The sequence below is a fragment of the Silene latifolia genome, chromosome 10, assembly GCF_048544455.1.
Source record: "Silene latifolia isolate original U9 population chromosome 10, ASM4854445v1, whole genome shotgun sequence".
Lineage (NCBI taxonomy): Eukaryota > Viridiplantae > Streptophyta > Magnoliopsida > Caryophyllales > Caryophyllaceae > Silene > Silene latifolia.
Window position 1 is genome coordinate 119870697 of NC_133535.1, and position 18291 is coordinate 119888987.

General features: G+C 36.4%; 1 protein-coding gene and 1 long non-coding RNA gene across 3 annotated transcripts; one reads left to right on the forward strand and one right to left on the reverse strand.

Annotated features, from left to right (window-relative positions):
- The first annotated feature begins 1015 nt into the window (after nucleotides 1–1015).
- On the forward strand, nucleotides 1016–9881 carry LOC141605853 (putative plastidic glucose transporter 1). 2 transcript variants are annotated; one of them, XM_074424767.1, is made up of 13 exons: nucleotides 1016–1438; nucleotides 2180–2309; nucleotides 3016–3216; nucleotides 3345–3444; nucleotides 3797–3909; nucleotides 4119–4212; nucleotides 4298–4454; nucleotides 4693–4839; nucleotides 5093–5166; nucleotides 5732–5820; nucleotides 6609–6723; nucleotides 7747–8100; nucleotides 9801–9881. In XM_074424767.1, the coding sequence occupies exons 1-12, from the start codon at nucleotides 1222–1224 to the stop codon at nucleotides 7942–7944; spliced, it is 1635 nt and encodes a 544-aa protein (XP_074280868.1). In that variant the 5' UTR covers nucleotides 1016–1221; the 3' UTR covers nucleotides 7945–8100; nucleotides 9801–9881. The 2 variants fall into 2 exon arrangements, with proteins under 2 accessions (XP_074280868.1, XP_074280869.1); XM_074424768.1 differs by lacking the exons at nucleotides 7747–8100; nucleotides 9801–9881 and adding an exon at nucleotides 7584–7731 and having other exon boundaries at nucleotides 1102–1438.
- On the reverse strand, nucleotides 7235–7594 carry LOC141605854 (uncharacterized). The gene is made up of 2 exons (XR_012526507.1): nucleotides 7519–7594; nucleotides 7235–7378 (listed from the first exon to the last, which is right to left on the reverse strand). It is a non-coding gene; the product is annotated as an uncharacterized LOC141605854 (long non-coding RNA).
- Nucleotides 9882–18291: the final 8410 nt, after the last annotated feature.

The following is an 18291-nucleotide window of genomic DNA, read 5'->3' on the forward strand; positions in this document are numbered from 1 at the left end:
CGGAATTATTTTCAGATCAGTTATCGAATTGGTCCTGATAATTGGATATTTTGCTCGCCTCAACAAATACACAATGTTTAACTTCTATAAATAGGCCAAGATTAAGAAGACTACTATGTATTTTTTCTACATATAAATGGATTACATTGCATTGCTTTTATGGATGAGACAGATTGCCACAATACTTTTGCTAAACGCTTATTTGTAACATTATTACTCTTCATGCTAATTATTATTGTTAGTTAACATTAATTGCAGGTAACATGTAGAATTATTTTATTATCGTCATTTGCGTTTAATACGTCAAAAACTTATTCAATAAAACTTTAATAACTTAATTGACATTATTCATAAAATTTAAAGCTATTTAATACGAAACATGGATGTATACATTGTTTAATATTCATATCTTACATATTAGTTGAAATGAGACGATAAACAAGACGGGTGTCATCACCTGCCTATGTTCATGTTGATCTTATTCTTATATCTAATCAATTACTCCCTCATATTCACTAACATCTTCCACATTTTCTAAAGCGGAAAATTCACAAAGATCTTCTAATAGATAACCAATGTGGAAAATCATATAGAATAGGAGGTAGTAATATACTTCCAACACAAAAGAATTTTAAAAATAACCCGTGCATTTTTTACACGGGCTTAAAACTAGTTTATGTAAAAAACAAGAAAAGAAATGATAACTGAGAGTATTTGGGATTGTTTGGTTACCCACTAAAAAACACATGAAGTACAATTCATGTGAATTGCAAAATGGGTAACTTGTTTGGTTACCCCAATTCACATTAATTGGAACTTCCCATGAATTCTAATTCCTCCATAATGGAGGAAGTTGCTTACCTAGGTCCCCCTAGATAAGTGGGAATGCCCACATGAATTGCAATTCATATATGCAACCAAACAACATTTTCTAATTCACATGAATTCTAACTTCATGTGATCTTTCACTTCCTAGGCAATGAAAATTCCTGCATGCAACCAAACGACTCCTTTCATTCCTTTCCCCTTTCATGATTGAGGAATTGCACGACTAGTAGGATACCAAACAAAAGACAAGAAAAGAAATGATCAAGTGAGAGTATTTCATTCCTTTCCCTTCCATGATTGAGGAAACTTGGATCATTCTAAATTTTCTAATGCACGCAAAACAATTAACAAAAATTAAAATTCAGGAAAATAAGGTGTTAAACACTGACAACAATGGAAGCAGTAGTTACTGCTACTGCTACTCTGTTACATCCTTCAATATCATCATCTTCATCCTCATCAAAACTTAGCTTCAAATTATCGAATAAACTTGTGTTTTACCCTCAAAGATCACTGCTTTTTTGCACTTGCAAACCCATTAAACATTTCTCAGTTTGGGCTTCACACAAGCAAACGGACCAAAACCCTCCAAATTTGGGCTCAAACCCAGGTTTGTGTCTTAGCTGTATGTCTATCTATCAATATTGATGACCCCAAATCATTCTGGGTTTAAACTTTAAAGTTATGATTAGTGGCGGAACCAGGATTTGTCGTTTTGGGGGAGACCGTCCCTGCTACCCCCTACCTGGGCTCCGCCCCATAACAATAGTGTTCTTGTTGAAGTTCTATGTTTGAGAATATTGATGCTTGATCATGTTTTTTTTTTTTTTTTAACTGCTCCCTCTATTTATGCTTATTTTTGTTTTAGTATATTAATGGATTACTCAAGCTGCTTTCAGCAAAATAACCTCTTAATGAATATAAAAAATGTGGTTTTCAGTCTATCTCATTCTTTGATTGCACAATTCTCCCCTCAAAATAGAAATGTGGTTTTCAGTCTAACAGAAGTAGTATAAAGAAATGTGGTTTTCAAAATATGCGCGGAGAATTTTAAAAATTAGTGAAAATCCAAAGAATAAGAGTAAAAAGTTCTTATGCATATATGGGTTTTGAATATGATGGAATCAAACAACTATATGCACCTGTGATATTGCGGAGTAACAATGGATCAATATTCAATCAATATGCTCCATGATACAATTTTCATCATGGCTAATCGTTGACCGCCTCTATTTCTTGAACCAACACAGGTAAGACTGTGTGCATCCGGACTGGCAGACCCTCTTAACTCAACATGGGTTTGCACCCATAAATGATGATTATTTGAATTGATCATATCATTCATATGTAGATGGTGAACAAGAGCAGTTACTTAAAGGGAAGGATGCCAGTGTGAGCAAAGTTGATTTGGGATGGCTACCTGCTTTTCCCCATGTTTTGACGGCTTCTATGGCGAATTTTCTATTTGGCTATCACATCGGGTAAGTCTCTCAGAAACTGTTTGTTTTCTGAAAGCTAAGATATTTGTACTGATTGAAGCCTGTTTCTTGTGAGAGTATTGTCCTACTCTTATCATATATTCTTAGAATCCTACATAATTTGAGACTGATTTGATTCGAAAAATCAAGGTGTACTTCTGGATTATATATTGTTTCACCGAGTAGAATGTAGAAGATGCTGTAAACTTTGGTGCTTGACTATAAAATGGAATCGACTATAGCTGTGATCAAGCTATTCAGTGACCTCACTGTTTTAATCTTGATTGGAGGCTTGATATCAGAATCTATCATCGTATCTTGATCTCGGTTGTTGAGCTATCATTGTGGAAAGAGAGGTCTGCGAAATTCAATTTGGAATGTTCTAGCGGATACTCATGGCAAGAGAGCTCTTTCGCCAAACTCGTAGTATTTTTTTGTTTGTATTCATTACCACACTCATAGGTGATAATGGAAAAAAAGAAGACCAAATCATCCAAACTAGTGAAGAAAAAATACCATCGAATTCAAATGGAGCATTCCAAATATAAATGTGCACATATTCATTTACTTTTTTCATTTTATGACCTCATGCCAAATAAGCCAATTTAAAGTAGTGGATGTTTATTTGACTTTGATTTTTCACCGTTTTTTGTCGTTATTGATGAGTAGGCTGATAGCATCATGCTTTGTGAATTATGATGTTGTGTAGAGTCATGAATGGTCCGATTGTGTCAGTGGCACGAGAACTTGGTTTTGAGGGAAGTACAATTCTGGAGGGGCTTGTGGTGAGCATATTCATTGTCGGTGCCTTTATTGGTAGCTTCGTTTCCGGTTCTTTAGTTGATAAATTTGGATGTAGGCGCACACTGCAGATAGATACAATACCGCTGATTATTGGTGCGATCTTAAGGTAATTGCTCAATGAACTGTAAGTGAGTATTGGCATAAGATATGTATCTTTGTTCAGTCTATAGCGTCTAAACTCTAAAGCAATTCAGACAAGCTACTGATTAGGCTGTCCCTCTCATTATTTGACAGTGCACAAGCCCACTCGGTTGACGAAGTACTATGGGGAAGATTTCTTGTAGGCCTTGGCATAGGCTTGAACACTGTCTTGGTTCCAATTTATATATCAGAGGTACTCTTGACGTGGTTTATGAGGCATCTTTACACATGCCAACATTTCCGTAAGAAATATTTTTGTGCTGTTTTAGTGATAGTAAAGTTTTTCTATGAGTTTCTAACTGATTCCTTTTTTCACACACTGGTTGGTTCATTGCGAGATCTTGGGTTATTGAGCCAGAATTGCGCCGCAAGGGAAATGTGTGATTTTAAGTTTAGTTAATTTTCTTCTGTTTTATACAACTATTGAAACAGCACATCTCATATCACGTTGAAGGCAAAGGAAGACAAATTATGTTAAGTGCAATGTTGTTTTTGCAGCACTTACTTTCTGGCCGTATATTTAATTACCAAAACTCTTGCTGTAGGTTGCTCCAACCAGATATAGGGGTTCATTGGGATCTCTGTGTCAGATTGGCACATGCCTTGGGATAATTGCATCACTTTTCATAGGAATTCCTTCAGAAAATGATCCACATTGGTGAATTCTCTAACTAGAAACAGTTACTATTTCTATTTGTCTGTATAACCTAAACATGTGAGATATATGTGTCTGTTAAGTACATTCAAAATGGTCATCGCGTGCCTACGCAGTGAACTTATCCCTTAAGTTGGACTTTTTCTACATGTCTATTTTGCTTTGATTCGCTCAAATTTTCATTTGATTCAATCAGAACACGTATTTTTCAGGTGGAGGACAATGCTTTATGTCGCAAGCATCCCGGGATTTATTCTCACAATTGGCATGCAGTTTGCAGTAGAAAGCCCTCGGTGGCTATGTAAAGTATGTTCTCTATCTGAATTTATATTTTCTTGTTCCCTTGGTTCTCTTAATTAATTTAAATCCCACAACTATGGCATCTATGCAGATGGGGAGACTAAACGATGCCAAAACTGTTGTTCGTAACCTTTGGGGACCCACCGAAGTTGACAAAGCTGTTGAGGAGTTTCAGTCGGTGTTCACCAGTACTGAAGTGGATACTGACTCTAAATGGTCAGAACTCTTCCAGGAGCCTAATTATAAAGGTTCGAGTCACGTTTCTCCCAATCTTTTTGTCAAGTAACGTACTCGTAATTCATAAGACTCTTGTATCTATGGTTCTATGGTATATATATGAAAATGTATTAATTCAAGTTATTTAAGCTTTATTTAACGGTGTTTTCCGTCTTCTACTTTTCCTTCAGTGCAGACTTATCTTTGAAGAATATCAAAGCTTGAATATTTTCCATCAGCGTTCTTACCTATATATATATATTCCTGCAGTCGCCCTTATTGGAGGTGCTCTTTTTCTACTACAACAATTTGCTGGCATAAATGGAGTTCTTTATTTTTCTTCTTTGACCTTTCAAGACGTCGGGATAACTAGTGCTGCTTTAGCAAGCCTATGTGTTGGTGTCACAAACTTTGCAGGTTCATAAACTTTCTATAGCTTACTTAAATTCATAGAGTTGAAGACTCGGGTAATTAATCTTAAAATGAATAAATATTGATAATTAATGTTTGTCTAACAGCATTTTTTCCTTGATGCAAAGATCGAAATTATGGTCCGAGAAGTGTTGCTTGTGTTCTTATTTTAATTCAAAAATAAATAACAATGCCAATATGGTTTGGCAAATGGATTTCTATAACTTCGTAACTGATTAACACTCTTTGTGGACTCCAGGTGCTCTCTCTGCGCTGTACTTGATTGATAAGCAGGGGAGGAGGAGACTTCTCACTGGAAGTTACTTCGGAATGGTGAGAGACCGTCTCACATGAAAAATTTTAAGACATAGGAGTATTCAGTAATATTAATAAGGGTTTAATTAAATTGTTTTACTAGGTAACTAGTCGATAAATGAAGCGGTCTCTCAATATGTTTCTGTGTGAAACTGCTTTGTTTGAGAATTTGTGATGTAGGAGATTGTTTTTTTTTTTTTTTTCAGATGTTTTCACTATTTTTGTGACCCGGTGGTATGACACGGGCTGAATCAATTGATGGATTATACCATCAGTTGGGGGTAGCTCTATGTACAACTGGTTTTAGTTTTTTAGCTTTGTTGTAAAGTTTGAGTTTTGACGTAGAGTTTCCGAGCTCCTTCACATAAATTTTAAGTTCAAAAAATTACAATGTAACTCGGAAACTTTAGAAAACTTATAAACAATATGTATAAGCTCAATTAGATTTAAGTATTTTGTATTACATCTGGAGGTATAATCCATTTTTCCGGGCTGAATAGAGCAAAAAGCAACGAATGTATTGAGGAATAAGCATTTTATGGGTTTTAGGATGATGCCAAATAGTTACCTTTGTTCGTTGCAGGCCATTTCTATGTGTCTCATAGCATATGCAGTCGCATTGCCTTCAGACGAAGATTTTGGAAACAACCTTTCAATTATCGGCACACTGAGGTAGGTCTTTCTGCCAACTTAATTTGCGATTTTCACCTGTTAAGAGACGGCATTTCTCATCTTACGTGCCTATAATATTGTGATTTTCAAGTGATACATTCTGCTAAATGCGTTGCTTGTGTTTCTAATGCATGATTTACACACTTCTTTGGATATCTTTGGGTGTTCTGGAGAAATGGTCATAGTCTGTCGTGCGTCCGTAACAAAAGCATTAGGGAAATTGGGAAGTGAATAGAGCCTTAAAGAACAATTAATATTGTGTAGACCATTGTATGACTACAACTCAATACCACAATTATGAAATGAGTAATAAAAAATGATATGGGACTTGTGTGCATACTATGGTGTGTTACGAGTTTTTGTCCAAAAAGAATATGTATTGTGAATTCCTTTTAAAACCTATGCCTTCACCTTTGCCTTTTTGATGGCTTAAGTTGGATAATGTGAAGAATTGAAGTCCTTTTTTGTGTGTGATCGCTTTACCCTAATGCCTCCAAGAGCAAGGTGGGTGGGGAGGTGGAGTCGTATGTGCATTGCCGTGTCTCTTCATCTAAAACTTGCATCGGGATTCTCATAGACCGAATATTATTTACTACTCTGTAGTATTTAGAAGCATATCTTGTTCAGTGAGCTACTTTGCTCTATTCCATCATATTCCAAAATCAAAGAACAAGTATTTGGCTGACGCGCTATTATATATCTATGTTAAGACAATATGCTTGCCGCTGTATTTGCGCACATCTAAATTAGATAAGGAACATTACTACATTTTTTATTGTGTACTCTAGTTACATATACTCGTTCGCAATTGGAGCTGGCCCGGTAACTGGCATTATTATTCCCGAGCTCAGCAGCAGTAGAATGCGTGGGAAGATAATGAGTTTCAGTTTCTCTGTTCACTGGGTATGTTTGACTCTGATTCTCCAGAAAATTATTACTTCCTCTGTCCTGGTCATTTTTGTCTTATTCCATTTTGGGGTGTCTCAGTCATGAAGAGCAATTTGATCATTCACACTCAATTTGGACCACTTGTCATTTAATAATTGACCCTCTCCTCTTTCCTTGGTCTTTGTGCCAAAATCAAAGACAACAATTGACCGGCACGGAGAGAGTAGCTTTTTTTTTTTGTTATAATTGTCGTAGAAGTCATGGACTGGACAATAGGATTTATTTTACAACTTCTAGCTAATTACTAATAGCCTTATTAGTTGATCTTATATGTTTTCATACAAGGGTAAGAGCTGGTCTTGTAATCAGAGTTATCTGTGTGTTCTTTTGTGATACAACTGTCCCTGACCCGAAGAATATGAACAGCATGTGTTAAGAATAACATGAGTGAGTGCTACTTCACAATATGAACCCTAAGTCACTTCAGTAAACCATTTTGCTGAGTAATAATGACTCTCTTGGTCTATTTAAAAAAAAAAAAAAAATAGGGCGGGGGCTAGAGATTATTTTGATGCCATCTTTCATGAATTTTCTGACCAATTTATTTTTTGATTTCATTGATTCGTATCCTGCTGTATATTGCACTCAGATATCTACAAGCACAATCTACCTTACTTTAAGGGCGGTGATAACGCCACTACCATTTTTGTTAATGCCACTCAAATTGTGAGAGAATGAATAGTAAGATACCTATAGAATTGACTTGTAATTGAGTGGCATTAACAAAAATGGTAGTGGCGTTAACATTACCCTACTTTAATGTCAATAATGCAATAAGTCACTCCTGATAGCTTTTTCCCGTCTTTCTGTCTCAGCTGCTCATTCAGCGAGGTCTCTCTGATCACATGAAGATTCATCTGAATTAAGCTGATAGTGTATATGGTTTAGGGACCTTATTGTAGTTAAATTACTCCAATGTGACCTACTTTCTACTTTCATTATTAAACATCTTTTCTTTGTTTACGGCTTGTGGCTCAGGTGTGCAACTTCATGGTAGGACTGTTCTTCCTTGAATTAGTGAGGATTTTCGGGGTTGCTCCAATTTACTTGGGTTTTGGTGTAGTTTCCTTCGTTTCAGCTGCGTTTTGTTATTTCTTCATAGTAGAAACTAAAGGACGATCACTTGAGGAAATTGAAATGTCACTTCGGTCAGAGCTTCCTGGCGGTGAAAACTAAGGCGTTGCTATACTATACATGTGAAACCGTGGAATGAAGGGCCGTTCAATGCGGTTTTCATTGTAACAAAGGTTTACTAGAGCAACTTATAATTGTGGTTCTTCAATTTGTTTTCCAATATTTTTGCACTTATTTAGGCTTCAATATTCATGTAAAGTAATTAAAATCCTCCTCTCTCTCCTCCTCTCTCTCTCTCTAACTTTCCCAAAAAAAACCCCAAAATCCCCTAATCTGCTCCGCCGCATCCTCCGCCCACGCACGGCCATTCCCGTCTCCCCTTCCCAATCGCCGGAGATGAGGTCATCCAAAGGCCTATCTCCGGCGATTCATCGCATCGCTCCTCTGTCCTCCGATTGACCTCGACTATTGACGGCGTTCGGAGCTTGGTTTGACCGTAGATGATCGTTTCGGTGGCCTGGTTTGTTTTCCTGTCTTTTCCGCTCTTTCAATGCTCTGTCCTGTCATTGAAAGCTTCGCATGCAACCCAGGGGTGTCTCCCCTTCCCCCGCCCCTCCCCCCACCCCCGGTAGAAATCTTCCTTGTGTTTTGTCGGTTGGCGTGTATGAGCTTAGCTCTGTTTGCTAGTGTTTTTGTGGTCGCGGTTTTGGGTCAGTCTTGTGTTCCCTTTCCCGTCCTCCTGTTTTGGTCCATGTCTGAGTCCGGTTGTTGTCTGTTTATGTGTCTTTTAAGGTTGATCTAGTTGCATGCAGGCCGATGGTCCTGGGGAGTATTGTTTGGTGTCGGGTGTTGTTGTTGTTGGGTCTTGGTTTCGGCCTGTTCCGTTTCATCGGTCAAGGTCGGTGGTGCTCCGTCGATTCCGTCAATTGTTTTTGTGTCTGAGGTTGTGGTTGGGGATTTTTTCGATTAAGATGTGTGGGGTATGGTGAAGTGGAGTCGGGTGTTGGCTGTGTCGTTGGTGCGGGTCGGATGCGGTGGATTCCATCTTTAACTCATGTCTAATTTGTGGTTTGTGTATTTTCTGCTTTATTATTTAATAAATTCTTGGTGGTTTGGGGTGTCCTGTCCTCTTATCCACGGGTTAATTAGGACGACTGGTACTTTGCATTGGGTCTGTGTTGAGCATAACTCTCTGCGGTCGGCAGAGAAGGTTTTGATTAGGGGGAATTTCAAGTGGTTTCCTCCTTTTGTTCCCACCTATTTACTCGATTTACCTGGCTATGGGGTCCTGGTCAACGGGGTTTGTGTTACAAAATGTAGGAGTTTTCTCTCCTCTGGAGTCAGATTTTTGTGGTCTGCTTTCCGTCTTTTCTTTCTACGTCCTTGGGGCGTAAGTGCACTTTGTTTTCTCTCGTTGGGTTTAGGGGCTTGTTGGTGTCCAGATAAGGTGTATCACAGCCAAGGAGATGAATCTCCGAGACGCATTCTTGGGTCTTGTTGTAGGTATTTCTCTGCAGCTGTTTTGATTAAGACGAGTAAAAATGAGTTTGTGGAAGCTCGTTGGTTTTCTGAGGAAGACTTTCACAGCCAAGGAGATGAATCTCCGAGACCCTTTTTTGGGTCTTGTTAAAGGTATTTCTCTGAAGCTACATCAATCAAGACAAGCAAAGATGGGTGTTTTCCTTTGGCTAGCGTTGCTCATCCATTAGAGAATGGGGTGGATTGTGAGTTTGAAGAGCGTGTTCCGACTTTCGTCGTACGCCATCAACACGACGTTGTTTACCGATGCAATTGTTACCAACCTTTAGTTTATGTTATTAGTAGATCTATGGTGTTTTATGTTGTAGTTTATAGGTATGGTTTACTGAACCGTACCACTATAATGTAAAACTCTTTCTTTACTGCTGCCAAAAAAAAAAAAAAAAAAAAAAAAAAAAAAAAAAAATATTCATGTAAAGTTTCTGTACATTATATTTTAAAATTGACAACAATTATGCCCTAGGCAATATCTTCCATAATACTAAAGCAAGTTTTGTACATCAGGTGACTGTATAGGGGTGATAATGATTCGAGTTGAGCGCGAACCTAGGGTTGCTTAGCTCGAGCTCGAAAAGCTTAGACTAGCGTGGCTCGAGCTCGGCTTGTGGCTAGAATTGAGCCCGGCCACTCAAGTTGTTTAAATTATTTTCTTTTTATGAATTTAAAGCAACGCGCTAGGGTGTTATGCAAAAAATAGTTGTGGCAACTGACAATAAAAAGGTGTCGCTTATCTTTGTTATTTTCAAACCTTTGTTTTGTTTTATTTCTCCAAACTTTTCATCTTACACTTCTAGCTATGGAAAATAATCCTTTCTTCTATGTTGAGGATGAGCTCTCTACTTTAGAACAAACTAGATTTTGTGCCCGTGCGTTGCACGGGTTTCAAATTTCTCCTTCCTCTAATTGTTTAGACTTTTTAATATTATTTTGAATTATACGTAAAAGTTGTACTTCCTCCATTCAACTCCACTCTACCATATTTCCATTTTTATCCATTCAACTCCACTCTACCACTTTCCCAAAAAAACAATGCCAAATAACTCTTTTGTCCTAATAACAACATCTTATTTACACAAATTGCCATTAAATGGCCCACAAGTTTACATAAATTGCTACTAAATGACAATATATTCTTTGCTTCCATTGTACTTTTATTAGCTATTTAATTCTTTCTTAATACTTGTGCAAATCTCAATATGGTAGAGTGGAGTTGAATGGAGGAAGTATTTCAATTACTCAAATAAGGTACTCCGTATAAATCTTCCTATCTTATTAATTTGAACACCTTTCAAAAAAGTTTTTTTCTTTTTAAAAATTTATCTTATTAATAAGATTAGGAAGTACGTTATGTAAGAATTCTAGGAATAAGAATTACAATTTGTTAGAATAAGAGGATAATTACAAATTATTTTAAAGTTTTATCTTTTAAGTTTTCACTTTTCACATTTATAGATAAATTTTTTAATGAAATATAATTTAATAATTTGTAAATTAAGTTAGTTATCCGTATTTAAAACACCATATAGTTATAGTAAATAAAACTGTACTTTCATTGAATGCTTTGCTTATCACCCAAATATTTAGCTCAACGATAGTCATCACCTCGTTATACAATGTAAACTCCTCAAAACTGCAAGTCGTTTACCTTACTATGTTAGCTATCCCCATTGTTTATCTCCATATCAAATTAATAAATGTACAAACCCCTTAAAACTCGTAGCTGTTTACCAATTTCTTTGGACTTTTTGGTTAGTTAAGGAGCATTAGAACGGTAGAACTGTAGAAATGTCAACTTAACGGGAGGAGCTTCTTCTAACAATGTATTTTTATTTTTTAGATAAATGGAAAAATACAATAAAATATTACTCTAATTGTGTTCAAGGAAAAATCTAAAATAAAATGATAATAAAGTGATAATTTCTTTTATGAGAGAGGTCTTTTATTGAGATTAATTAGGGCAAAAGGGGTGTTAATTTTGCTAAATTAGGACGTGAATTAGGGTTAATTTTGCAGGGTAATTGGTTTTTGCAAATGGGTTTCTCGTTTTTTAGCGATTTGATTGCGAATAATTGTCATTTGCATAGGAAAAGTAGAGGGAATTTTACAATTCAATGTCTGAGTCATATGGATTTACACCGTGACGGAGCAAGATTACAATAATATGAGACTAAGATTAATATGAATGTCATATTGCTCGGACAATGCACAAGACACTGAAGTGTACTTAATATCAAAATCTTTTGAGTTATATTCAACACTTAAGCCATTATCTCAACTATAAGAATGATTTATTAAGAAAATATAATAGAAAGAGTTTGCCTAAACTCGAGTTAATCTAACCAATATAACTCGGTCCAAATGTTTGTTAATTGTTATAAACGGAGTGTTACCGCAAATAACTTGATATTCGTTGATCTGAACCCGAAATAACCCGATTCGACCTCGACTCTTACAACCCGAAAGTAGCCTGACCCAATATGACACAACCCGAACTCGACCCGGTTAACCCGTTTGCCATATCTAATCTTGGTAGGGAGATATATAGCAAATGTAAATTATTCACTGGGACGGAGGGAGTACTCAGAATCCGCATATAATTATATATATTGCCTAACAAACCCTATGATTATTGCTAGTTCGACATTCTTTCTTGAGAATTATGATATATAGTGCCATTGATATAGATTTTGCGATTTGTGATCCACGTTACGTGCTTGCTTCCTGCGAAAACAATATTAGGGGCATAAGTAAAGCGGAACTATCAAGTGCTCCGTATAATTTGGAAAATACAATATTGCTCTAGCGTAGTACATACGTGTACCATGTATTAATCAATCTAAGAATGCAATATTGAATTGAGCATAAGGCATTTATATCTGCATGTATATCAGTATATGTATACACGACAGCAAGCGGTAGTGTTAACACCATCAGAAAGTAAAACAACCAAACATTATCAGTAAACATAATATACAAATTAAAAAAATCAAGTTATCAAACAATACGATAGTGCTGCAAAAGCATCATGGTACAATCCCATATGTATACAATTGATGCTATGAGTATTTTAGCAAATATTGAACACTAATTGATTGCTAATAACGTACGTAGTTACGTATACACTCTACACCCAAGGCCTCTTGATTCTCAAAACTCTTATCAATATACAAATTTTATCAATAATATTTTTTATCTCTCTTTTTTTTATTTATTTTAAGGTGTTCAATAAAAATTGGAGTCACATTATTATTCATTCTTAATATAGTACTCTGTATTAATCAATCATGTTGCTATTGTACGTGTGCAAGACACACTAACTATTCTCAACCATCAACTCCCATACCAAATTAAATCCCTATGATACCAAAAGAGAAATACATATTCAAGTAAGAGTTATTCAATCATTTGGTAACGCCTCGAATATTAATTAATGATCTCAAAGTTGGATTTTGCCTGTAAATTTTTACAATTCCGTATTTTTAGATAGGATAAAAGAAGTCATATTTATGGCTAATAATGCATTTAAGGTCGTAGAATTAACCTCGTCGATAACATTATACTTTTAGCTAACTAAATGAATGATCGATCTTTCATATCTTTACGTCCTATAAAATCATAAATAATTAGAACTTTGAACCAACTATATATTGGGCTGAGTAAATTTTACGAAATATCAAATAAGTTGCATAAAAACAAACAATGAAGGTAAGACTAATTAAATTGATAGCCAGAATAATTAATGTAACTTAATAGAAGAAATTATGAAACAAATTAAAGGCTAACGACACAAATAAAAAAACGAACCGTATGAGAAGAAAATCGAGTATGATACATTGATACTCCGTAATAAGTTTTGCGGTTAAAATCTACAAACAAACAAATTGTTATAGTTAGTTTCACAATTAAAACTAAACTAAAAGCACATGTTAACACAATTACATAAGAAAAAACTTGGAGCTGATAATTAGGGATGACTAACATTGTTTTTGACAATTTATAATAGTAGTTGTTGACTTCTTGATGAGTTTATGTAGTACTCTTGTTCTTCTTTTCTTTTTTTTTTCTTTTTTTTTTTGTTGAGACGAAGTATTCTTTATCTTATTTCAATATTTTATAACTAAAATAATTACCAAAATTTGATAGCCATATAAGTTTATGATTTTCCACTGGTACATAACTTATAAAATTCTATTAGATAGAATTTGCACAAATATTAGATAGAATTTGCACAAATATTGGGGATAACTAATTATACATAAAATTATATTAAATAAAAAATAATAAAATCGTATGTAGATAGAATTTGCATAAATATTGGGATAATTATACATAATATTATTTTAAATAAAAATTAATTAGGTAATTTTAAAAAGTTGGAGTCTCTAGAATTGCCTGAAAAAAGCCTCTTTTATATATATATATTGATTTTTCATAATATAAATTTTAGAACGGAGGCTTCCCAAAATCTAGGGCTTTTAAATGAGTGGAGGTTTCCTCGAAGGGGAAGTGTTGTGTCTCCACATCCGGATAATTTGGATGACTCAATCGAGTTTTGGTCTCATTGCTTGTTGGGTTATTTTGTGGATTATCGTCTGCTTCGTGCTCATAGTGTTAATTGGGTTATTGAAGATAATTGGGCAACGAGGGGGCATGTGCATGTTAAAAGAATGGCAGGTATTTATGTCATTCATTTTGAGGATTTGCTTGATCTTCATGATGTGCTGGAAAGAAGTGTTCTTGTTATTGATGGTGCATTAATGGTCCTTCGTAAATGGAGGCCAGGCATGGTTCCAAGGTGTGTTACATTCCCTTCAGCGAGAATATGGGTTCGAGTTTGCGGATTACCTTTCGAATATTTAAATATGAATATGGCAGGAATCATTGCGCGGTTATTTGGCAATGACCTGTGTTACTCCGACACGGCCGCCAGGTGGCGTGTCGTGTGTCGGACACGACACGGCGGCCGACACGACACGTGACACATGTCCGACACAGCCATGCCGGACACGACACTGACACTCTGTGAAGGCTTCGACAACTTACATGGAACTATTCTCTATGAATGAGTTTGTTTCTGATGAACAATGTTGGCGAGTTGATACACTTCTTCATCTATGGCAGAGGACGGCGCTGGTGTTACAAATATTAGGGTTTGGCTTTGATTGATTTTGTTGGGTTTCAAAATTTAATGAATTTGGGGCTTTGGGCTTCTACTTTATTTATTCCTCTTAAATAAATTCTTTTTTTATTCAATAGTGGGGGTACTGAGGTAGTGGGGTGTCAGGCTGATGTTTCATATTTACTTCTTTTTTTTTATTCAATGGTAGGGTACTAGTCTCATGTGCTTAACCAATCTTCTTTTTTATATTTATTTCTTTTTTAATAGGGTTATTTTTTTTTATTTGACTGTTTTTTTTTTATTTTTCTTTATAAAAAATTTGCAGGGAATTTTTGACGTGTCGTGTCGTGTCCATTATGTCGGTCAAGACACACCGTTGACCGTGTCGGCGTGTCCAAAAATTTTAAAAACTTCGTGTCAGACACGCTGACACGTGTCGGACACCGACACGTGTCGCCGTGTCTGAGTAACACAGGCAATGACACTGTTATTGAAGAATTTCATATTATTCCTGATCAGGATTATCTTCGTATGAGGGTTACTGTTCATTTGCGTGACCCACTTAATCCGGGCTTCTTTCTGGCTTGCAATAATAATAAACTTCTTTGGATACAGTTCAAATACGAAGAGGTTTTTAAGTATTGTACTCGATGTGGTCGTATTGGACACAAAATGGGTATATGTGTTGATCGAATTGAAGATATTGTGTCTACTTTAAATACATCTTTGGAGCGAGCTATTGATCGTGGTTTTGTAGTTTTTCAAACCCGATATCAATATAATATGTTTAATCTCAACCTTTGTGCTTTACCATCAACATCTCGATATATTACGTCGACGGTCAGGTTAGGGAATCGCCGTGGTGAGTATGTGCCTGCTGATTTTCTGGAGGAATATGTTATCGACTTCGATTTGGGTCTCATTGATGGTGGTAGAATGTATCCGGGGATGGAATTCGCTGTGACGGCACTCCCTTTTGCTAGTCCTATTATTTATGAAGACATGCATGCCTTCCACAACAACATGCAGACTGAGAACGTTGGTGGGGGAGGTTTGCATGGTATGGATGAAGAGGGTAGGGACTTTCCAGTGCATAATAATCCACAAGTTGATGTTATGGATCAGGAAAATGGTTTTCATGCTCTTGTAGGGGAGTTACATGTGGATTTAGGGCATGCAAATCCTGAAATGGTTTTGGATGAAGTACCTCATGCTAATGGTGCATTGGATCAGAATGAAGTTCATATTGGAGTTATTCCTCAGACTCTGCATACCATGCAAAATGGTTTTCATGATACTAATGGTTTGCATGGGGAGGGTATGGTCCCGCATATACATATGGATCATGTAACAGATGATCAGAATCAGGAACACCTGGAGAATGGGGGCTTTATGTTTACTCCTAATGCTCAAACTAATCAGGAGGTGTTTATTGGCTTTTGTAGATACCTCATTTCTGCACCTCCCGCAAACCACCCGGTGATGATTGGGCCGCATGTTTGGTACGCGGAACGATTTGTGACAGTTCGTAAGTTTATCGTCAAGTGATTGCTCAAACACCGATGTCTACCTCTTAATTGTCATCTACGCGCCGATACGGTCGTTTTGACAGTAATTAGAGTACATTTGGAGTCCGGGCCTAAAACCGTCTTCATTTTCTGATAACCGCTAAAAACCCGAGTCATAATGTTCTGGAATGTTCCGAATATTTTTATTCCATATTTCACAATCTTTTAATCTTTGGTAAATAATTTCCCGTAATATTCATACAAAATATTAAGGAAAATAAGATTATTCCGTTATTCCATAAATTAAACACGGAAATTTTTCTTCCGCAGGAGGAAACCACCTGGGAATAGACGCAGCAGGTGCTGCGCCTCTTCCAAGGGACGCAGTGACTGCTACGCCTCTTCCCAGGTCATTTTCTGCGTATTTTTCGTATCTTTTCATATCTTTTCGAGATTCACTTCCAAAGTTTCTCTGAAAACCCTAATTCCTTCACGTGATTAGTATAAATAGGAGCCTTCGCTCCTCATATTTCTCACGCGAGTGTCCGCCCTTCTCTTCTCCCTTTGCATTCTAGACCACGTTCTTACTTTTTGGCTTTTACGTGCTTGAACTTTCGACCACGTAAGCTCGGATCCTTCTGAGTACCAGCCTCGTTTGCATGACCGACCAATTTGACCAACTCCACCATAATCAACTTAATTAATCTTAATCGTTTTCCTCTTACGAGGGCACTTTCGTTACATTCGAGTCGAGCATCGCTAAAACATAAACTTAGTTCATCTCGTTTCGTCAAACATGTAAATCTGAGGGTGTAAATCCTTCTTTATTTATTGTTATTTACTTTTTGTATCATTAATGTAAGATTTATGTCGAAAATACTTCTAAAACCGATTTGTAAAACCATGTTTAAAAACCCTTTTTACGGATTATCAGAGGACAGACGTCGAGAAAGGACGCAGCACTTGCTGCGCCTCTTCGTGAGGCTGCCGCAGTTCCTGCTTCCTTTCTTCTTCCTTCGTCTTTTGATAATTCGATTGTTTTGTTTCGTTATCAATTGTTCATTGTTTCTTTAACACGATAATTTTAAGTATAATAACTTTAACATATTATTAGTCATTGTTATCATATAATTCGTCATTAAATCCCGACTTAAATCCCAAGTAATCCAATATTTGCGGGTTTTCGTCATTAAAATCAATCCGGGTTGTAGAGATTCGATTCATTCATATCGAGTTTCTGGAATTCGATCTTTGGTATATTTCTATCTGTTTATCCGTCATTAGTTTTTCATTAATTCGTCATACTTAACCTAATTAGTTCACCCATGTCACTAATCAGTCTTTCATTCATGTAATTAATTCATCCACATTCGTTTCATCCATGTTTTATCGCTTTTATGACTCATTCACGTGTAATTAATGTATTAAATCACTTTCATCTGAGTCAAATATCATAATCAATCATTAAATTCACCCAAGAATATTAACGATTTGCAGTTCCGGCTTCACAGCCAGAACTCAGCCTTGGAACAGACGCAGCAACTGCTGCGCCTCTTCCAGCTGCGCCTGTTCCAGGTTGACTTCTGTCTCTGAACTTCCGTTCTGCCTTGACCTAGTTTAATTAGTTTACATACTTAATTAACTATTATTCGTATTATCGTCTGAGTCCTGTTCGTTAATTATCCGTTTTGAAAGTATTTTCGACATAGATCATGAATCCAATGTAATTATTGTAATTTTCTATTGTATTTATTGTAATTTTCTATTGTATTTATTGTATTTCTTTTATTGTACCACTTGTATGCCTTCACATATAATTGAGCTTAAATTCCTACTTCGACCTAATTGTTTGCTAAATTAATTGTTCACCGACTTAGTCTAATTCTCACATGTTAGGATTAAAACTTGGATGTTGCATTGCATGCATATAATCGACAATATATCGAGTATAGATAATTTACCTAATCATTATTAGAGGCCGCTATCGAGGCGGGCGGGATTAGGTGTTCGATCAAAAGAGCTTCCTAATACGTACCCTCACCCCTTACTCCAGATCTCTGTGAACATCCGTGTTCTCATTGGCATCCACGAGAGTCATTCTAGACATAGAATGCTAAGGGTAACGAGTTCTTGGTGTTCATGTCACTACTTTGTGTCTTGACATGGTACGAGTTATTCGAACGGTTTCCAATTTTCCACAATAAATTGGTGGCGACTCCACAAATGCAAACGCTTGTTCTCCTCCCAAGCGCCCCCGTGGGCCCGCGTCCACAGTTTGGCGAC